General features: G+C 55.1%; 1 protein-coding gene across 1 annotated transcript; it reads right to left on the bottom strand.

Moving 5' to 3' along the window:
• Positions 1-355: 355 nt before the first annotated feature.
• Positions 356-17655, bottom strand: BPIFB3 (BPI fold containing family B member 3). The gene is made up of 16 exons (XM_070419495.1): positions 17643-17655; positions 17014-17139; positions 16165-16321; positions 13898-14002; positions 13304-13444; positions 11915-11978; positions 9703-9763; positions 8880-8971; positions 8590-8769; positions 7225-7278; positions 5198-5368; positions 3999-4066; positions 2676-2718; positions 1841-1904; positions 1232-1308; positions 356-437 (listed from the first exon to the last, which is right to left on the bottom strand). Exons 1-16 carry the CDS (start codon positions 17653-17655, stop codon positions 408-410), a joined length of 1446 nt encoding a protein of 481 aa, XP_070275596.1. The 3' UTR covers positions 356-407.
• Between the last annotated feature and the right edge of the window lie 5307 nt (positions 17656-22962).

Here is a 22962-nt window from a genome sequence, read left to right as displayed (position 1 = left end):
TAAGCTTGCGACACAAAGCTACAATGACTAGGCCCCAAGTCCTCTCACCTCCCAGGAGCCCCTGCCTGGAGCGCAGGAGGGCACCAGAGGCAGAGGCCAAGGTGGCCTTTGTGGGCCTGGGAACAGACTAGCCAGGAGATGCTGACACAGACGGTTTATTGAAAGCCAGGGACTGGCCACGGTGGCCCCAGAGCTCTCTTTGAAGCAGAGTCCTGTGGCTAGCCCTGCAGTCCCCACCCAGGCCGGGCACAGCTGCAGGGCCAGAGCGCCTGGGTGGGCCTAGGCGGATAAGGGACATTTATACAGTCACTGACACAGGCTAGAGACTGGGAGGGAAACTGAGGCAGAGTACGCAGGTCGGCAGGACTTTGGCAGTCAACAGGGAGGGGTAGTGGCCATCTCTCAGCTCAGGATGCCACAGTCAGCACAACAGCATTCTGCAAGGAGCAACAGTTCTTGGTTAGGCTCTCTGAGTCCCTGTGCCCAACACACCTGCCCTGCCCTCCCACCTCCACCCCAGTCTCTGCATCCACGTCTGTGCCCGCCCATGGCCTGAGGTTAGCGCTGTACCTGGCACACAGCAGGCACTCATTAAGTGAATGAACGAAAAAATAAATGATTAGTAAATGACATGAAGCATGAGAGAGGTCACTGACTTACTGACTTTATGACTTAAGAGACCCAAGTTCAAGTGCCATTTATCCATTAATTTACTGTGTTGAACTTGGACCAGAAATTTGACCTCCCTCAGCCTTGGTTCTCATCTGAGAAATGGGTCCAAAACTCTCTGCTCTGTCTACCTCCCAGAACTGCTCCAAAACTCATAGTTGTGCTGGGTTGAAAAAGGATTGTGAGGCTATGTCTATAGTCAACAAGAAAAGTGTCACGCCTGCCACAGGCACAGGACAAGGAGGGACAGCACATGTGTTTGCCACCCCTGGACCAAGGGAACTGCCATCCTGTGAGTGAATCTGAGATCCCACCCTAGAGGCCACACATGGGTCTAATTGACCAGGAAAGAACTCTGTGATTGGCCGACAATGCCTGCCATGGGCTAGGAAGGAAGGAGTGGCGGCACTTGTGTCATCTGTTTGCCATTCCCTGAGCAATTAGGAACACGGTGCATGGGCAGACCAGGTGATGAGCAGAGCATCCCCTAATGAGTTCCAAGCAAGGCTCTGCACAAACACGCGTAAGGCCCATCTAGACCACACCTGCACGGGACACTCACCTCGATGACCTCCAGGACCGCGTGGGCAAAATCGACATTGAGAACCTTGGGCAGGGGTATACCAACATCCAGGTCCACTGTGAAGAGGAAAGGGTTGAAAGCAAAGCTATGGCGGGGGGCGGGCCAGGGTGGGACCTGCTGATCTTATCCCACCACTTCCCCTGAGCCAGCCATTTCTCTTCCTGGGGGCTTTGTTTTTCTTATTGGCAGACTCCTACTTGTCCTACTAAACTCAAATGAAAATGCCCCTTTGCTGTACTGTCATCAGTGGCCCCTCAGCAGAGCCTCCTTGAGGTTCTGTCAGCCCCTTGCACATTTGGGGCCATATATTCTAAGCACTTGCTTATATGACCACTTCCCTCTGGATTGTGAGCTTGAGGAGAAGACCCAGGTCAGATAGCTCTTGGAGCCCAGAGTCTAGTGGGATGTAGATGCTGGTTAGTGTTGTGTAAATGGAAATATTGGTGCCTCAATTTCTGCATCTTAGAAATGGGCATCAACCCCTCTCCAACCTCCGTGTCTCTCAGAACAAGGAAAGAGGCAATAGATTTGGTGGTCCCAAGTCCAGACACCCCACGTGTCCAAAAAGACAGCGAAGGCCACCCATACCGTTGAGCTTCGGCACATACGCCACCCGGACCACATCACTGAGCCACTCTTCTAAATGGGTCACCTGCAACAGAGCATAGGGAGGGCGGGAGGTGGCTTTGCAGGGAGCAGCGCACTCCTTCCCAGGGAGGGAAGTCCAAGGTCCAGCTGCCCCAGCCTCCCCCACGCCTGGGGACACAGCTCCTAGTGGGCACAGACCCGCTGGGGTGGAATGTCTACCAGTGACCCCACAGGGGACTGAGTTAGGACAGCTTCGCCCTGGGCCCCATGAGCTTCGAAGAGCTGCCTTCCTGGAGGAGGGCTCTGTGGAGCCTGGAGCGGGGCCTGTGCCTGAGAAAGAAAGAGGAAAAGGTACCCAGCTCCAGTAGACTCTGTGTGGTCTGATCTTAGGTTCCTACGAACTTAAGAACCCTTAGAATGTTCTAGAACCTGAGACGATCATGAGATTCCAGAACCACAGAACTCTGCGAGAAGCAGAAAACTAAGGGCTCTGTGGGGCTCTGAAATATTAGAACTTTCTGAGTTCAGGTGCCTTATTACTTGTGTGAAGTTCCAGAATTTTGAACCTTTGTGGGATTCTGGAAATTTATGACTTTGTAAGGTTCCAAGACATTGATAGGTCATGAGATTCAGATTCATTGTCCTCAGGTGATCTCTCTCTCACACACACACACACACACACACACACACACACACACACGCCCTGATGTTTGTCCACTCTGGCTTGGGGCAGAGCTCAGATCAGTCAACTGGCCCATGACTCATCCCACCTCCTGTCCAGCCCCACTAGAAGACGCTCACCACTGCCAAGCTGCTCACCCTCCCAGGAACTTACATCAAAGGGGTGGACAAAGGGAGAGGCCAGCTTGACACTGAGCCTGTTGGAGAGAAGAGAGATGTTGGGGGTCCCAGCCTCCACCCCAACACCCGCTGACAGTGCTCTGCCCCACCCCACCCCACCCCACCGCCTGCCCCACCCCTAGCTCTCCAGCATCAGAAAACAGGGTTAAGGCCCAACTCTGTCTCTATCCAGCCTTAACTCAGAGACTCAGTTTTCCCACCTGTAAAATGGACCTGAAGGGATCTAACCTCCTTCTGAGATATCATGACCACCACCTCCGACTCCGTGGTCTTGGAGCCTCAGTCTGACTCCCAGTTGTTTGACTCTGGGCGAGTGGGTGGACCTCTCTAAAGAGTGGCTCTCCATAGACTGAGCACTGGACGTAGGGTGCTCTGTGCCCAGCAGGCACACTAAAGGCCGCAAGCCACTAGCGGATCGCAGCTGGCCAAACGCAGGTCCACAGCCAGAGCCTGGACACAGTGCTCTACCTCCTGACGGGCTGAGACGTGAACTGCCACCAGGAAGGGCAGACGAACTCAGGCAGCAGGCGAGGTTAGAAATGGGGCAGCAGTGGAGCCTTGCAAGGGGCATCTGTATGCAGCCTCAGGGGCATCTGTATGCAGCCTCAGGGGCATCTGTATGCAGCCTCAGGGGCCTGCAAGGGACACTCAAATGGGGTCAAGTAAGCACTGGGTGCCTATGGGCCAGGATGGGCAGATCTCAGAGACCCTGGGAAAGCCCCAAATCCAGGGGAGGGACAGAGAGGCACCCAGCCACAGGCCACAGTGAGAGCACTGAGCCTGGAAAACGGAGGCCCCGATTGCAGACCTGCTTCCAGGGACAGCCCACTGTGCCAGCCTGGGCTTTGCAAATGGTAAAGGGCCATTCCCATGAGGAAGTATTGCCATCATCACCATCACCATGAGGCCTAGTTCCCACAGGGGTGGAGAGATTAGAGAAATAACGAGTCCACGTGAATAACGAAGCGTTTTATAATATTCCAGCACAGCTATCTCTGTGGCCAGCCTCTGAGGCTGATAACTCAGGAGTTTGGACTCCATATCCTGGCAGTAGGTGTATCTCCAGGGCCAGGTTCTGGGCGGGGCTGTGGAAGAAGCCTGCTCTGGATCCTGCTTCTGTGAGCCCCAGGTGCCATCTGTAAAATGGGCTAACACCATCCCCGCCCCAGCAGGTCCTGGAGGCAACCAAGATGCTGGTAAAACTCCTGCAACTTAGCTGGTGCCTGATAAATGGAAGGAGGTTCCTGTAGGTCCCTAATTCTTGGTCCTAAAGACAAGGCCCAAGATCCCATGTTACCGTTCCAGGGACAGGGAGAGGTGCAGCTTGGTAGCCGAAGGAGCCAGCTGGGCATTTAAAGTCATAACCTGCAGGGGGGAAGCAGGCAGAGGTTACTCTGAATTAGACAGAAGGAACTTAAGGACAGGTCTACCTTAGCCAACAGGTGAATCTCCACCGTTCCTTCCACTAACCCTTACGGAGGCCCTACTGTGTGTTAGGATCCATGCTGGGCTATGAGGAGGTAACTTGAAGGTTCTGGTGTTCGAGAACTAGAGTTTTAAAACTGAAGGGGTAAAAAACAACAACAACAACAAAAAACACTGAAGAGGCATCCTGGCCGGCTGGCTCAGGTGGTTGGAGCATCACCCCATACACCAAAAGGTTGTGGGTTCAATTCCCAGTCAGAGCACATACCTAAATTGTGGGTTTGGTCCCCAGTTGGGGCATATACAGGAGGCAACCAATTGATGTCTCTCTCACATTAATGTTTCTCTCTCTCTCTCTCTCTCTCTCTCTCTCTCTCTCTCTCTCTCTTTCTCTCTCTCTCTCCCCGCAGGTGAGGATTAAAAACCAATAACTTATGGTGATCCGTTTGTACAAGAGGAAGCTTTGGGGTTGTAGAAGTTTGAAGAGACCCTCAGCCCAGCCTGCAGGGGGGAAAGGGAGGGTGTCCAATGAGGTGACACCGGAGCTGAATGTTGAAAGATGAGGCATTAGCCAAGAAAAGGAGAGAGACGGTACTGCGGGTGGTGGTGCCTGCACACACAAAGGCAGGGAGGTGGGACTGGCAGCCCTGAGTAAAAGGCAGAGGATGAGGCAGGGGGTATGGAATGGTGCTAGGCCATGCGCAGCCAGGGCAGAGAGTGAGCAGGGGACGGACCTGCCTCTGCCCAGATGTGTGTGTGGGAAAACTAGTAGAGGTGGGGTGGAGGGGAGCAGACTGGAGGTAGGGGGGCCAGGAAGAAGTCAGAGAGTCACCCAAGAGATATCTGAGCACAGAGAGGATGGGGATATGGGGAATCATTCCTGAAATTCCGAGGAAGCAGATTGGACAGGCCTTGTGGGCACTTGGGTATTAGCTCAGATGGTGACAATAAAGGAGAGGGGCTTCCCGGGCTGTGCCACCCTGCAATCGGGGGAAGGCAACCCCCCAGGGGCCTGGAAAGGGTCAGCCCGCTCAGAACCCAGCGCCGGGCTCCCATCCCTTAGCCACTCACCCCATTCAGCTCCAAGAGGGCTGCCGGAGTCCCTGCAGGGAGGTGGTGCAGCACGTGGATGTTAGCTGCGATGGAGACTGCGGCCTTCTTTTTCTGGAGTGTGACCGCGGGAGCTTCCTTCACCTGCAGCCTGAGCAGGAGCTGCTGGCCCGGGGGCACCTTCCCCAGGACCTGAGAGAGGCAGGGAGCAGGGCCTGAGGCAGCTTCGATGCCCCACTGATTGATAGAGTCAGCCAGTGACTCAGCAGAGTCAACAAGCACCCACTGAGCACCTACCGCGCACCAGGCACCATGCTGGGTGCTGAGGCTACAGACTGAAGCGTGGTCTCAGCCCCCCTGAGAATGACAGTCAGGTGGAGAGACACCACCAACCCATCGAACAGTGGAATCAGACTCTTGTCTCACTCAGACTCAAAATCTCCCCGAGGCCCACCGGCCCTGCATGATCCCTCCTCTGCCCTCCATCCATCTCACCCCCATCACCGGTCCCCTCAATCTCTCCTCTCCATCTCACCCTCACCACCAGTCCCCTCAATCTCTCCTCTCCAGACCCACCAGCTTCTTAACTGTTCCTCTCACCTGACAGGCACGCACCCACCTCAGGGCCTATGCACTTGCTGTTCATCCTGCCTGGAAATGTCTTCCCCAGATACCTGCATGGTCCCCGCCCTCATCTCCTTCAGCCTCGTGCTCCAACAGCACCCCCTCAGGGAGGCTTGCAGAGCACCCTGTTTAGGAGCACCATCCCTCACTCCTCATCTGCTTGGACCATTCCATTCTCTCCATTCATTTGTCCCCTGTCTGTCAGCCCCATCAGAATGGCAGCTCCTGGAGCACAGGGACTTTTGTCTACGTTTCACCTTTGCCACTTCTGGATTCCCAGCACCTGGCACAAGGCCTGGTACGTCGTAGGTGCTCAGTGAATGTTGGTTGACTGACTGACTGAATCACACAATCAGGAAATTCTGAGTCTCACCATCATGACATCATAGAATTCTAGAAGTGTTGTAAACTAGAGTCACGGAAGCTTGGAGTCACTTGAATGCAGAGTCTGGGGACCAATTCCTCAAACCCAACTCCCAGAGTTGTAGGATCCGACAGACAGGGAACTACCGATTCCATCCTCATGTGTCCTCAGATTCTAAAGCCACGGACCCAGACTTGGAGCTGGGGCTCTGGGTTCTGACACGGCAAGGCCGGCAACTGGAGAACAAAGGCTCCCGGTTCCCCGGGCTGGAGGGACACGGCCCAGTTTGCTGCATCCATGGGTCACTGCTCTGCCACCTGCACCTCCCCCAAGTCCCTCTCCACCATTTATGACTCCTGCCTTCAGGAAGTGCTTCTGAATGTCTAGCCCCAATCTCATCCCTTGCCTGAGACTCCGAGGCCCTTTAGCTAAGGATTCACAGAGTTTTTCTGTGTCCCCAAACTCAGCTTCCCTCTCCATCCTCTCTGGTAGAAACCCAGGTCTTGTGGACCTCTTCCCAACCTCTGTCAGAATCTGCTATTATGTAAGGACCTTGTAGTAGTATTTCAGCTTCAGGATGAATTCAGATTCTCACAGCTGGAAAGTATCTGGTCCAGCCCCAGCTGGATGAACAGGAAAGCTGAGGCCAGGCCCTGCAGTCTTGTACTGATGTCCTCCCTGAATCTTCTCCCTCCCCCCCACCCCCAAAGCCAGTGCCTTGAATCTTCTCTCGTGGGACAGAGGAGACCAAGACTAAAATGAATAAAGGTAGCAGGAGGGAGGGGACTCAGTTGCCTGAAAAGAATCTTCTGTCTCCTTGATAGAAAAGGAACAGCCATAGGACAAATGCCTACTTGACTTCTGGGGCAATTAAAACCTGGTCCTTTCCACTCTGCTATCAGGAAAGGATACAATGTTAGCCATTCACATTTTAGTGTGAATTTAGATTCAATTTTCGATTACAGCTCTCTGGAGAAATGTATTGAGGAAGATTCTGGAGTCTGTTCAGGCTCATCAGGAAAGTGTTACAGTGATGAAGGTCATCAGAAGGGTCACTCACCTCGGGGACCAAAGCTGTCAGGTCTGTGGTTGTCATTGGGACATTGCTGGGAACCTGGACCCAAGACCAAATGAGAGGACATGGTGAACACAGAGACAGGACAGGGATCCCTCAGCACACACAAGGCAGTTTTGTCCACATCCTGCCCCACCTCCACACCACCAATCACATACACATCTCTACAAACACTCATGCTCCTTCCAGTGGCCAATGATCACTGAGTGCTCACTACATGCCAAGCACATGCTAAGGGTTTTGCATGCCTTTGCTCATTTCACATTTGCAACAGCTCAAAGAGGTGGGCGCTCTGATTACTCTCATTTTATGAGTGGGGAACTTGAGGCTCCTCTCTAGACTCATAAGCTGGTAAGCAGTGGCACCAGGATTTGACCTGGGCAGGCTAATTCCAGAACCTTCAAACCCCTCTGCCAGAGCTCACAATCTGCAGGCCCAGGGATCTGACCCTGATCAGACGATTCCCAGACTCTCACCCAACACAAGGCCATCACCCCCCTGAGGGTGGACAGCACTTGAGGATAGCACCTGGCCTCTGAGATCCCTCTCTCTTGCCTAATACTCACACACACACACACACACACACACACACACTCACTCACACACACACACACTCACACACATGCATCTTCACACTCAGAGTCTGCCTGGCTATGACTGCCATCTTCCAGCAAGAAGACGCCTGCCGCCTAGCTCAGGAGCCTGTTCCAGTGCTCTCTGGACCCTACATGCAGGAAGTGCTCCCTAGGGCCTGAGCTGCGGATGGAGGCGGTGGGGCAGCGGGGGTGGGAGGAGGGGGAGGTTGGGGACAGGTGGCTTAGAGCTCACTGCCTCTGGAGAGGGCTAAGGCCGAGAAAATGCCTCTGGATGCAGCTTCTGAAGGGTGAGCCTTCCAGACATCTGCGAGGAGCCAGATGGAAGCAGAGAGGTCTCAGAGGCTTCAAAACAAGTGTCCGAGTGACCTTGGAGTAGTCTAACCCTGCTTTTCCTCTCTTCGGCTCAAATCTGCTCTTGAGAAAGCATTAGCAATGTTAGTCAGTCACACTTTAGTGTAAAATCGGGCTCTTGACTCGGAAAGGGATCCTCTGATGCCAGGATGTCACATGCCAGTTCTGAATAACCGAAAGTAACTCCCTGGAAGGAAAGACTCAGAAGTCCCATTGAGATTTAGCCAATCGGAGGGCCATTGTCAATTAGCGATGTTTGCCACAACAAGAACGGACATGTGCATGTTATAAATGTGTCTCACTGTCCAATTACACAGGAAGGGGCTCGTTCAGGCTGATCAGTGATGATGTGACTGGGTCATTGGCATTTCCAGGGCACGGCAGGGGAGGGTGCCACACTCACCAGCTCAGGGGTGATGTCTATGTCAAGGGCACCGTTGGTCTGCAGGAGCCCAAATATGGTGCTGAAGAGGTACAGAGGCACAGTCAGCTGGGACGTGTGGTCCTCCTTGGGAGGCACCTTGATGGGTTTGCGGGGCTTGGGGAAGTCGATGACGTCACCAGCTACGCTCTTCACAACGGACTGCAGGGGGAGGAGACAGCATGGGAGGGTCTCGGGGCTGGTCACCCACATGGCCTTGACCCAGCATCTCCTACCCCACCCCCAGCAGTGGGCAAGGCCTTCCGACTCACGTTGATGTCCAGCTCTATGTACTGGTTGGAGATGAGAGGCAGTGTGGCCAGAGTGAATTCCACAGACCCAAGAGGCCTCAAGGGCACCAGGCCTGCGTGGGGAGAGGAGGAGGGAGGAAGACCCCATGAGCCAAGCCCCCCAAAATAACCGGCCCTACTTCCATTTACTGAGCGCCTAACACTGCACTAAGTGTTCTCCTGAGCACCGCCGTCATCCTCATTATACAGATAAAATCTGAGGCTTGGACAGAAGTCACCAGCCCACGGCCACCGAAACCACGCCTGGACTCCCGCTCCCCAGAGCTGGTGTTACTGGGCCACACTGCGGCCCTGCCTCTCTCACATGCCACCACGTACAGATACATCTGCCCCAGCTTTTCAGTCCTTATCCTGGCCACACCTGTTTACACTTGTCAAAGCCCATCTGTGCACAAAAGGCATCGGTCCATGTCTCCATAGGCGCAAGGAGACAGGTGGCCGCAGTGGCTGTGGTCTTGGGTTTCTTACTTGAGCTCTCTGGGACTGTCATCTTGTCTGTCCAGATCATAATAATATCTGCCTCATGTTTCTGACCATGCTGGACACCACAGGTGCCTAAAGCCCCCAGCAGAGAGAGAGCTGGGGGGCTATGACTCCTCCATCCTGCTGGACCAGCCTCAGCCCACACCCCCATGAGGGCTCCTCAAAGTGGCGGCCTCGTCAGCCTGAGGAGGAAGTGGAAGGTCCCAGAATCCTGTCCCTTCCTCTCGACCTGGTACCGCCACCCTTTGGGGTAATGGGAGGGGGTAGAAGGGGCCAAGGAGGGGGTTGGGCCCCAACTTACTCAGCACAGCCCCGAGGAGCTCATTCACCACGCTCAGCACACTGTCCACCACGGGGCACAGCTGTGTCCAGAGGAGACGGGTGTTACAGGGAAATAAGAGTGGGGCCCAGCCTGGCACAGGGGACCGCTGCATTTTCTGTGCATGTTTTGCCATAACATCTGCTATCCAAGGGACCAAGGCAAGGCAGAATGTAGAGAAGGGTTGGGGGACACGCGGAGGCAAGGGAGGGGCTGGAGCTTGACGTGTTGGGAGGGTGGAGTGGGTGATGAGGAAGGCCAGTTACATGGGCCCCTCAGAAAACCCCAAAGGATGCTGGGGGAACAGGGGAGACATACTTCAGAGGCCAGTTAGGGTGTATGGACCTGGCCCTGCCCTGAGGGGGCAAAGGCAGCTGTTCCCTCTGAGGTCTCAGGTCCCTGCTGTCTTCCAGCTGGACCCCGGGAGACCTAGCCCATGGACCCCCAAGAAGATTCCACCCCCTCCATCCAGAGAGTCAGGCTCGGGCCAGGCTCTACATACACCACGTTCACTGCATAAAGTTAGGACTCAGAGGTCTGGGGATGGATGGTGCCAGCGTGTTTCTGAAAACCCCTGTGTTGTGCGAACAGGGAGCAGGTGGTTTGGCTTGCAGAATCCCGAGTCTGCGCATCACAGAATCGGAGTCCACCTGAGCAGGAACCTCAGGCGACCCAGCCCAGCCCCTTTATTCCACATCTGTGGCCGGAAAAGAACGGCAGCCTGCCCAAGGTCACAGCTGTTCTCAAGGGGACGGGGGGGGGGGGGGGGGGGGGGGTGCTGCCTCTTCATTTAAACCCTGGGACCTCAACCTCCAGGGCCCCTGGAGTCAGGCATGTCACAGAACTGCGAGGACATCCAAGGGGCTATGATGGGTGGGGGAGCCGCCCCGTGGCGCCAGCCGTGCGACCTGCGGGAAGGAGGTACCGTGCGGCCAGGGTGGCTGATTGCACAAGAGATGCAGAAATCAGATCGTTAGGAGAAATCTCCAATCTCTAAATGCCAGTAATGAGCTCTTGTTTTTAAAGCCTCTCCGAGTCACACATATCCTGTGTTGCAGCCAGTTGTCCCAGAGACCCTAGTGAGGGGTCGCTGTTTAAGCGCAGCCCCCCTTGTCGAAATCCACCGGAGATGGGCCTGGTTGGGGCCTTGCTGCTGGGAGCTTCCCTTCTCCCCCTGAGCTACTTTCCGATCGGCTCCTTCAAGTCCAGGGCAGTTTTGCCAACCTCGGCGCCCATGCCCTGGCTCCCTGCACAGGTGCCCTTCACAAGGACTCACAAGAGAGGTGCTGCCAGGGCTGGGGTTCAGGGGGCCTGACTGCCCCATGCTGGCTGTGTGAGCCCAGCAAGCCCTGCCTGCTGTGGCCTCAATGAAATGGGCCTTCGGCCAGACCACCTTTTCCCAAGTGTGGTTCCTGTCCCCTAGAAGCCAGGATGGCTGGGGCCGGCCATGGGCAAGCATCCGGGAGCTAGTGTAGTTATAATGTGTTTCTCTTATGAATTATTGATATACATGTCTGTAATTTTCTGAACATATATGCCAAGCACAGGGCTCAGTAGAAAATCACTGAGCGACCCAAGTTTAATTCAAAGCGAGTTTAAAGTAAAGTTTAAAGGCAATAATAATACAGGTGGCAAAGACAGAGCAGGAGATAAGAAAGGGACATGAGGTCCTGACCGGTTTGGCTCAGTGGATAGAGCATCGGCCTGCGGACTAAAAGGTCCCAGGTTCGATTCCGGTCAAGGGCATGTACATGTGGGCACATCTCTAGTGGAAGGTATGCAGGAGGCAGCTGATCGATGTTTCTCTCTCATCGATGTTTCTAACTCTCTATCCCTCTTCCTTCCTCTCTGTAAAAAATCAATAAAATATTTTTTAAGAAAAGAAAAGAAAGGGACATGAATTTGGGAGCAGGAGAGTCAGGTCCTCTGAAGCTATAAATTTAGGATTCAGAGGTCTGGGGATGGATTGTGCCAGTTCCTCCCCACCCCACCCCCAACCCCCCACCCCACCCACCATACACACAGACTCACAGGCGGCACTTGAGCAGGTGTGGGCAGGCAGGATGGATTACCTGGTGGGCGTGGAAGGGAAGAACAGCCTAATCCTGCCTGGCGCCCAGATTTACGCAAAGCCAGGGGAGGAGGGGCCCCGCCGGGCACAGGGGCACGCCTGGCCCGAGGCCCCCACACTCACCAGTCCCGGCAGCACCTTGAAGAGTGTCTGTTCCGCGAGCCCAAGGAGCGGTGTGGGCAGCAGCCTGGGAGAGTGAGAAGCCTGAGAGTGTGGCCAGCACACAGGACAGTGCCAACCTGGGCCACCAGCAGGGCGCTGGCTGGGACTTTGGAGACGGGGTTTAAATCTTGGCTCTGCCTCACCATGAGGCCCAGGGGAGGATTTCCGTTTCCCCGTTTGTACAGTGCCTGCCTCACAGAGCTGTTGCTGCCAAGATTAGATATGAGTGTCTACGCATCAGGTACACAGGCTGCTCAACAAACATCGGTTCCTTTTGTCTCCTCCAGCATTTGTATATGAGGTGACATTTGAACCTAGAGCAGCACCCGGCTTCGAGTGCAGATTCAATAAATATTTGTTAAATGAATGAGTGTTTGAAGAAGGAAGGGAGGAAGGAAGGAAGGAAGGCAGGAGAGGGTGGTCTGTGGATGAGAAGGTCTGTTTAAAGATTATAGGGGCACAGAGGGAGGGGTGACAGCCACAGAACCACAACCACAGGACACCAGCACCACCCTGGGCTCCATTCCCTCCAAGGCCCCCATAGCCCACTGGAGCAGCAGGAAGCCAATGGGATTTTAGGACCCCAAAGACCCTCTCTGGAATCCCCGTATTAGGGCCCTTCTGGAGACAGGAGCAACCCGGGCCCACCCGACTCCTGGGAGCTAAGACAGAGCTGTCTGATTACCCATCGCTGCTCAGGGCCACCCAACAAAGATGGGGTAGGGTGTGCAATTAGGCCTGGAATGTAGACACTAATGGGAAGACACAAAGCGTGAGGCCGGGGAGGGGGCAGGTGCCCCCGAGGGTGGGTGCAGAGCCCTGGGAAAGCCTGGGACCTAATTCCAGAGACCAGCCCACCTCCATCCCTGCCTCAATCTGGTGTGTGAGCTTGGGCACGCCCCTTGCCCTCTCTGGGCCTTAGCTGTCTCCTGGGAGGGCCACTGTGCCTGAACGGCTGTGGGAAGAGACAAATATGAAGTGCCAGAGCCTTCCAGATCATCAAACACAGGTCCTCGTTATACAGATGGGGACACTGAGGCCCAGGCTGGGGAGGGGGTTGCCCTGAGGGTCACACAGCAGGTCAGGGATAGAGCTGGATCTCTGGTGTGAGGACAGCAGGGACTGACGCTGGCAGATCGGATGGAGGGAACCGCAGAAGGCCCTGCTTTATGTGGGAGAGGGGACAGCAGGATCTCAGGGCCAGAGAAGGGGGACACCCAGGGGTGGCTGTCCGTGGAGGGACTCATGGTGCGGGGGAAGGGTGGGGTCAGGAAGGCTGGCGGCTGGGTGAGCTCAGGCTCCGGAGAGATCCAGAGATGCCAATGCGCATGGGCTCAGCCGCGGACTCACCCTGAGAGCAGGGTGATGTGGCCCAGGAGCGTGCTGCAGCGCTTGAGGATGAGGATGGGCGTACCCCGCGAGCTTATGCCCACTGCCACACGCGACGACACGTTCACCTCCGCGGCCAGCTGCAGGAGGCCCCCCAGGGTCCTGAGAGATGGGATGCTGGAGGTGTGGCTAGGCCTCTAGGCCCCACCCACCAGGGCCCTCCTAACCACGCCCACCCCGGCTCGACCCTGATGAGCGAAGTGGGTGGCCTTGCAAGTGATCTGGTCCCCGTGTCCTCCTCTCACCCCCTGCCTTCCTGTAGGTCCCCCATCCTGCACATCCCCCATCTCTTCAGTGAACTCCGAACAATGGGGTACGGTCTCCAGGGAGCATGAAGGGGCAGCCCTGGGGGTCAGTGGGATGGAGGTCCATGGGGAAGGGTAATGGGTGGGATCCAAGAAGGGAACAGTAGTGTAGGAGTCTCCTGGAGAGGAGCTAGAGGGGGAAAATAGGGGGCACTGAAGTGGGTGTGGGGGGCAGTAGGAGAGGGATCCCCAGTGGGCAGTGGCACGGGGTGGGGAGCAATAGGGTAGAGGTTCCCAGGGGCACACTCACCCGGAGCCTTCCAGGCCCACCTTGGTGTGCAGGCTCAGCTGCACCCCAAACCCCGGCAGCAGCTTCAGCGACACCTGTGGCAGTGTGAGCTCCTCGACCTTCAGCCTGGGATGGAAGTCGGGGGGAGGGCCCCCAGTGCCAGCCTCTCAGTGCCTGGGACATCCCAGACCAGGAGGGGCCTGCAGGCCCTCTTGCGTGTGTCTCTCACCCCACTTCTAAGCCATAAATTCAAATGTGGGCCCAGTCATCTGGGCTTCAGTTTCTTCATCATCTATAGCGTGGGACAATAGCACTGGTACCCATCTCATAGCAATGTCGCAAAGACAATGAGATAATGTAGGTGCCAAGGCTGGTACAGCATATGCCCAATAAATGTAGTATCAGCATCATCATTGGAGGCTCCCTGAATTAAAGTGTTCTCTTCACCCTTCCCCATGGCCTCAGTCCTGGCTCAGTCTCTGGCCTGGATCATTGTCCCTCCACTCCCAAAGCCCTGGATCACAGCATGCAAACCAAGTGGATTCCCAAACACAACTCCCACAGTTCACTGTTTTCTCTGTCCTCTCGGTCTTTGCCCAGACTGTTCCTTCTGTCTGACTCTTCTCTTGACTCTCCTTCCATTCCGCCTCCACCTTCGCTTAGCTGACCTCTCGACTCTGCCGATTTCAGCTGGGCATCCCCTCCTCCAGGAAGCCCCCCTCCCTGCATCTCTGACTCAGGCAAATGCCCTCCTCTGCACCAGTTTCCACGTGCTTCCTGGCTGCCTCCATCACTGCCCTGAGCTTACAAGATCATCATTGTTGGGCTCTGCCTCCTACGGGGGACTCTTTGAGACAAGGGCAATGTCTGTTTCATGTTTGAAGCCTCAGGTTCACACCCAAGGGGGATTCTACAGTGGGAGAGGAGGGGAGGACTAGATCTATTAATAATAATAATAATAATAATAGTTAATATTTATTGAGCATTTAGTGTATGGAAACCTCTATTTAGCTCCTTGACACACATTAATTCGCTTTCCTGGCAATGACCCCATGCAAAGCTGGTCTAGTGCAGCCAATAAAAGGCAGCAGTTCAAGTCCCAGCTCTACTCCTAACTGACTGTGTGACCTTGGGCAAATCGCATTGTTGCTGTGTGCCTCGGTTTCCCCATCTGTAAAATGGGGATATTGACAATACCGACCACAGTGACACACAGTAGTCCTCAAGCAACATCCATGTCAGCCCTTACCAGCTCCCTTTCTAGACATTTGCTGTTTGGGGAGGTGTACATCCAATCCCTCTTCTTCCCCCAGCGACCCGTTTCCTCCTACACAGTGACTCTTCCCCATACCTGGCTCCTGGCCTTCCGCCTTCAGTCTGGGGCCTGTCCTTGACCTTCCCGTGATTCACTACCAGGCCTGGGCTGGTTCCCACCTGCTTTGGGCAGGCAGTGTGGGCTGTGATTAAACAACCAGACCCCACCCCCACCCCCACTGCCACACTCCCCAGCTGGGTGATCTTGAACAGGTCCTTTCACTGCCCAGGGCCTCAATCTCCTTACCTGTTAAATATGATTGATAACAGCCCTACCTCTGGATTCCGTGGGATAATTCATTTACAGTGATTAGCACAGTGCCAGGCACCAGAAAACCCTGGCTAGGTGGTCTTAAGTTATAAATATTAGTTATTATGTGATTTCATTCATTCAAAAGTATTTTTTTAGCATTAATTATGTGTGAAGCACTATTTCTGATACTGAGGACATAGCAATAATCAAGTCAGGCAAAAGTCCCGCTTTTCCTGGGGTATAAATCCAGCAGGGGAGACAGGAAAAACCAGTGAAATATATGGGGTGCAAGGAGTGATAGGTCCCCTGGAGAACTTGAAGGAAAGAAGGGGACAATGAAGGGCTAGTCAGGGCCGGGCTATTCAGAGCAGACGCCTGAAGAAGAGGAGAGAGGGAGCCATGCAGGGGCCTGGACTAGCCCAGAGGACTGAGCAACTTGCCCAGGTCACACAGTGAGTAACTGGATTCGACCCCACAGCTGGAACACTCAACCGCAGGGGCTTGCTGCCCTTCCTGTCTTGCCTGACATGCCGTAGACTCGTTATTTTCTGACTCGGGTTCTGGGACTCCCTACTCAGGGCTCCCCGTATCAACCCCACTGCCTGCCAATAAATTAAAGAGACACAATCTCTCCTCTATTCCCTGAACGAAAGGAAAGACCAGCCTCACTGGAGGGTACACAGTAGGTGGGCCGTCAGGAAGCCATGCTGCGGTGACTCACCCGGACAGCTCCTCCACAACACCAAACACCCCTCCGTAGCCCAGCAGGCCGCCTCCTCCAAGCAGCCCTCCGGAGCCCAGGAGGCCCTGGTTCACTGATGTGACTGACCCCAGCACATTCTGCAGGATGGGACCCCCGACCAGCGAGTTCTGGATGGCTGCAGAGAGGGTGGGGAGAGGTAGGTTCCTTTTACAAACGGGGAAACCAGGGCCCAGAGAGGGGCAGAGACTTGCCCAAAGTCACACAGCAAATCAGATTTGGTGCCAATAGTATGACTAGGGCTCCTGACCCTGAGCCATCTGGTAGGAGGACAGAGCAAAGAAGGGAGCACACAGCCACCAGGGCTTGATCAAGATGGAGAAGGCAACCTCTGCTCCTCCTGGGCACCCCTAGCCTGATTGTGTGCAGACTGTGAGCAGGGCAAGACAGAGGGGCCACCTTGTGGAAGTTGGGGCAGGTGGGGGGGCCTCTCTGAAGCATTTTCTATTCAGGACTGCTCTACTGCCCATGAGACTGTCACCCTGGGCAGTGGGAACACAAAATGCTCCCACGCCCCAACAATGTGGGACGGCCAGCACCCTCCCCTTGACCGCCTCAACCCCACTCGTCCGCGTCCCTGAGGCTGATGCAGCCCCACAGGGCCTCAGCCCAGATCACCCAGGCCCCCTCTCAGAAGAAAGTGAGCTAACCACTCAGAGTCTGCGAGCAAACCTTTAGGTCCCTGAATTCTCTCAGCAGTTGAGAACCGCCACCTGTTCTCTCTGTTCCTGAAAGCAGACGCTCCAAGCACAAGGATGGGGTCATTTGCACTGCCACTGGACCCTTCACAACTGTCCATTGCGGGCTCACCTTTGCCAAGTTCATCCTTGTCAATCCGAGCGAGTGTGCCCACCGTCTCAAGCAGCCCCTGGCATGGAGTCGCCAGACCCCAGAGCAGGAGCAGGGACCACATGCCCAACGTTGTCGGCAGCACACCTGGCAGGGGCAGAAGCAGGAACTCTGAGGCCCTCCTTATGCCCAAGCCTTTCCCCTCCCTGTGCCCCACCACCAACCTGGTGCCCTTCCGCTGGCCGGGCACAGTTCAAGGCCAGCTTCACTCCCAGAAAAGCCCTCTCCATCCAAATGCAAACAGCGCTAACATGCACCCACCGTACAGCCTCAGTGCACGCTACAGTCTTCAGGGCACTTTCCAGGCCTCTGCCTCACTGGATCTCATTTCAGAGATGGGAAAACTGAGGCCGGGGGTGGGGGGGGCGGGGAGACTTGCCCAAGGTCACAGAGGTAATGAGTGACAGGGCCGGAATCTGAGCCCAAGTCTATGTGACTTGAAATGTCTCCTTTCTCTCCTCTCCTGCCTCCATCCCGAATGATGTTAAAGAAAGAAATGGGATGGGAAATGAGAGCCTGGCTAGCTTTCTAGTTTCCTAGAGGAGCGTTTCTCTTTATGCAGTTCCATACCTGCCCCCTCAGTCACCTACCTTCCGTCCCCATGTCGCCCTCCCTAAACCCCACTCCCTGCTGCTCTTGGGATAGAACACAGGCTCCTTACCAGTACCCACCAGGTCCCTGCCTGCCTCTTTGACCTCCTTGGTCTTAAACATGACAAGCTCCTTCCCACCCCAGGGCCTTTGCACAGGCTGTTCCCTCTCTTAGGAAGGCTCTTCCTCTGGTTCTGTGCATGGCTGACTCCTCACCCTTCAGGTTCCGAATGCATGTCACCTCCTTGGAAAGCCCTCCCTCCTTAACCTTGTCTGATGAGGCCCCTGTGTCACTGAGCCTCGCCCACAATGTTTGTTTTTAGGTGCTTATCACAATTTGTAGCTAAGCATGGTGTTTGTGTCCTTGTTTGCCTTGGAAGCCCCCAGAGGGCAGGGATGTGTCCGGGCCTCCAGGCATGGCTGTGTGCTGGAGACGGTGCCTGTTGAGAGGCGAGAGGGACGAAATCCAGCCCCACCTCACTTGCCCAGAGTTTGCCCTGGCGCCATTTGCACAGAGGCTCATAGGGATACATCTGGGCCAGCAGCCGTCTCGGCAGTGTCTGCCTGCTTCCCCAGGACTAGTCCCATCGTGGCGCTCTGTAAGCTCACAGAAGGGAAGATTCCCACCATGGGAAGCCAGTTGGCTCAGAGAAAAATGGGCGCCCTTCAGCCCTCCCGTCCCTGCCTTTGCCCCTCGCTAGGCCCCAGTATTCCCATCAGTAAAATGAGCTTCACCTCCAGGTACCCCTGGGCCCTCCTATGGTGAATTCTCTCTGTGCCTGTTATTCAGCTGGGACACCAGGCTGGTCACCGGGTCAATGGTTGGGGAGCTGCACAAGGACAGGGCTGTCACAGGCTGCCTTACCCGCTCCTGCAGCTCCACGAGGGGTGGGTGGGGTCCCCAGCCTCCTGTCGGCTCCTCTACCCTCTCAGGCCTGGGGGAGGCCCTTATATGCCCACAAGGGCTCTGGAGACACAAAGGGGGCACAGCCGCCAGGAACCCGTCAATGTGTCATGTCAGAAGCAAATTGCGGTTTTCCCTGCAGGCCCGGCTAAGCCTTCCTTCTGGAGGAGTGAGAAAGGGGAGCTGGGGAGCTGGGGTTGGTGCCCTGGGGCTGCAGAGGCACCATCCTCCCCCCAAGAGCTGGGAGGTGAACATTCAGCCCACTATAGGGTCTCCCCTCAGGGTCCCAAGGGCCACCCTGTGGCACACAGTCTACCCTGCTGCCACACCTACCCCAGCTAAGGCCGGGAAGGGAAGGAAAGAGCTTAAAGCTGCTGGGTTTCCTGACCCTCTGCTGCCCCTACCCCAGACCTGGCCTGGAGATGGCCCAGGGGCCTGGAGAGAGGAACTCTGGGCCAACTAGGGGGAGGGGCACCAACCCCCTTCCCCTCCCATCCCCAAGGCCCGGTGTTTCCCAAGCTCCAGAGAAGGCTGCTCTGTTCCCTTCCTGAGGCTGGTGCAGATGATGGTGGAGAAAAATTCATTCATTCTGCAGCAAGCATTTGTAGAGCTCCTACTGTTTGCTAGGTGCCAGGGATACCACTGTAAACAAAAGGGACAAATCCCTGCACTGGAGGAGATGACCAGAAACAATACAACACAATTAAAAATTGTTCTATGCCCTAGCTGGTTTGGCTCAGTGGATAGAGCATCGGCCTAAGGACTGAGGGGTCCTGGGTTCAATTCCAGTCAAGGGCACATGCCCAGGTTGCGGGCTCGATCCCCAGTAGGAGGCATGCAGGAGGCAGCCAATCAATGATTCTCTCTCATCATTGATGTTTCTATCTCTCTCCCTCTCCCTTCTTCTCTGAAATCAATAAAAATATATTAAAAATAATTTTTTTTCTAGTAGCTGCCTTTTTTTTAAAGGTAAAAAAAAATACCAAGTAAATTAATTTTAATAATATAGCTTATTTAACCCAAAATATTATTTAACGTTTAATCAATGTAGAACTACTAATGAGATAGTCTACTTTTTTTTCTCTCACGCTAAGTCTGTGAAATCACTGACAGGGCAGCAAATGTGGACTTGCCACATTTCAAACACTCCGTCACCTCGTGTGGGTGCTGACCATGGCATTGGACAACACAGCTCTGGAGGGAACAGGTAAGCACATGATACCGTACATCAGAGGCTGGTGACAGAAATGAAGTAGGGAGGGGTGCAGTTCTCACTCAGTGGTCAGGGGAGGCCTCAGATTGGAGCAGGGGGAGAGGGAATGGGCCAGGGGGCTGTCTGGGGGTAAGCCAGACAGCAATACCAAGGCTCTGAGGCCATGTGTCCAGGAACCCTAGGGAGGCCTGCGTGGTGGAGGGGAGCGGGGGACATGGAATCAAGGAAGTGACAGGCCCTGCAGGTTACTGTTCAGACTTACAGACTTCAGCTGTCATTTGCAATTCTTCTGCAGGTCCTGGCTCGGGTATCCCCTCCTCCAGGAAGCCCTCCTGATCCCCACGCTGGCTGTGATCCCACAGCCCTCTGGGATTTTTCTCTCCCAGAGCCTGTGACATGCCAGGCTGTAACCGTGTTTCTGGGTGTCTGTGGGTCTGTCTCCTGCCTGGTGAGATGGGGAGGAGCGAGGGCATCGGCCTGGTCCACCTCCGAACCTCGGAACCCCTAACCATGCAATGCTCACCCCAATGATTTTGGAACCGAGTCAGGTTACTAAAACCACATACATTTTTTTAAAATAAATTTTAATTAAAATATAAAGCACATACAGAGAGGGGCCCGGATCACAAGTGTATAGCTGGACGAATTTTCACAACCCGAGCCCTCCAGAAGCCGCCTGGTGTGCCTCCAAGTCACTGTCCACCAAGGGTCACCATTGCCCCGACCGCTCACACAGTGGAGTGGCACCTACGTGCCCTTCTGTGTGTGCTTCCCTCACACTCACTGTCCATGAAATTCATTCGCGTGTGCGGGACAACGACTCGTTCTTCTATGCTGTACATGCCACTGCACTACGTGAACACACCAGCCTGTTATCCCTGCTCCTGTCCAGAGGCACCGGGGCTTCCCGTTGTTGGCTGTGATGAATATTGTGAAGTCTTTCTGTGGACATGTATTTTTATTCTTCATTCCTCCGGGTGCCTGGCGAGGAGCGGGGTTGCTGGGTCGTCGTGGTGCGCACTCAGGTTCCGCTTCCCCGGGCACTGCCAGGGCTCCGCAAGCACCTCCTCCATCGGGACTCCACCGGCAGCCTGGAGAGTCTCCACTGCCCCACATCCCCGCCAGCGCTGGGTATTTTTAAGGCATTGGTTTGAGGGAGGAGGAGGGAAAGTTAACACCCAGCAGTTATTGAGCACGTACTGTCTACAAGGCACTGATGCGTGTGAACTCCTACAGTCACCACAATCACCTGTGAAGTCAGCAATGTCATATCTCCCCATCTTACACTTAGGAGCCAGAACTCTGCAAGGGGCAGCCACTGCTCCGAGGTCACACAGGAGTCCAGCCAGGCCACCTGGTTTAACACCCATCAGCCTCTTGAAAGGGCGGGAGATGCTACCTAGTTTCTGGTCTGCCTTGTCTTCCCCAATTCTTTCCCGCTCCCCAGGCAAGTCTCCTCGGGAACCAAAGGCGAGTCGGGGATTGGGCCTGGCCATGCGAAGGAATTCATAAAATACACGTCTGTGCAACCCTAACTCAACAGGCCAAGGATAGAGGGCCTAGGAACTGCCATGTTTAACAAACCGCTAGCAGTGGTTCTCAACCTGTGGATCGAGACCCCTTTGGCGGTCGAACGACCCTTTCACAGGGGTCGCCTAAGACCATCCTGCATATCAGATATTTACATTACGATTCATCACAGTAGCAACATTACAGTTATGAAGTAGCAACGAAAATAATTTTATGGTTAGGTCACAACAGGAGGAACTGTATTTAAAGGGCCAGAAGGTTGAGAACCACTGCGCTAGAGCAATCTGATGGAGGCCTTTGCAGAACCCTAGTGAGGGTGCTGGGCAGCCATGAAAGGGACTAGAGCAGGAAAGGGACTCAATGAGGAGAAACACCCCTGAGCATTAGCTTCTAGAGTGAAGGCTCTGGAGCCAAAATTCCTGGGTTCAGATCCTGACTCTGTTACCCACTATTGAGTGACTTCCTTACAGATCCACAGTTTCCCCATTTGCAAAATGGTCTTATATTAAAGGTGCCCACCCTCACCTGACTAGCTGGCTGTGAGAACAGGCATCCTGGAAATGGACTTTAGAGCATCAAGGGAGGGTGCCATGGGTGCCAGAGAAACTCCAACAACAGCAAGATCCACCCCGGGAGGCCTTCCTGCGGGTACCTGAGCTGAGAGTGGGCTGGGAAGGGAGAAGGGCGGGTGGTGACGGGTGTGGATGTTGTGTTGTCTTTGTCTTCCCAGGTGTGGGCTGTCTGGCAGGCCCCACGGGAGTGATAGCGTGGTCCCAGGATCAAAGACCTTGAGCCAGACACACAGCCTGTCTGGCCCTCGGTTTCTTTAAAGGAGGAGGATGCATTCGCTGCTGAGTGATGTGACGGAGCAAGGAGACTTGGACTCAGGCAGACAGGGTCCAAGTCCCAGCTCCACAGGTGCCTGTGCCCTGGGGGGAGGGGGGGTCTGGTCACTTCATCTCTCAAAGCTGCCACTTTCTCATCTAAGGTTGGGAGAATCTTGAAGGTGACCAGTGCCCATGGGCACAGAACTTCCGTCACTGCCTCCCCAGGGGTGAGGTCACAGGGCAGGGCTCCCCTTGCCAGCCTAGCCCCCATGTTCTGCCCAGGGTACATTTGTGACTGACACTCAAAGGGTGCTGAAATCAGATTGGAGGCCAGCGCATCCAACCCCTCTCCCGTTTTACTGATAGGAGAACAGGTTCAGAGAGCAATTGCCGTTTGGCCAAGGCCACAATGTGCCCCTGGTGAGAAGCCAGGCCGCCGGACTCTCACAGCTTTGTGCCTTGGCTTCCCCATCTGTGCACTGAGCCTGGGAGGTTGTGGGGAGGCTTTAGGTGGCCAGGAGTGTGCTGTATGGACATCGAAGGGTGAAGTGGGGAGTGAAGGGGGTGTCTCTCACATGTCCCATGTCGGGCATCAGCCACTCATGGATTACCCAGGCGTCTGCATCTGCCAGACCTGTCTCAAGGCTGCCATTGTCCCAGGGTCAGGAAAAGGATAGGTATGGGATTAGGGCTGATGGTGAGGGACAAGGGGATGGCCCTGGCATCTGGCCAGAGAGGAGGAAGGGCCCTCCTGCCTCCACGGCATGGGCCTGGGCCAGGCTGCCATAGGGCAGACCTGCCAGGACTCGTGAGCTCCAGGATCACCGGCCTCCGGACCAGGCCTCT

The sequence above is a fragment of the Myotis yumanensis genome, unplaced genomic scaffold, assembly GCF_028538775.1.
Source record: "Myotis yumanensis isolate MYYU_CA2020_CCGP unplaced genomic scaffold, mMyoYum1.0.hap1 SCAF_7, whole genome shotgun sequence".
Lineage (NCBI taxonomy): Eukaryota > Metazoa > Chordata > Mammalia > Chiroptera > Vespertilionidae > Myotis > Myotis yumanensis.
The sequence above is the reverse complement of the archived record's forward strand: the minus strand, read 5'-3'. Positions and strand labels throughout refer to the sequence as shown.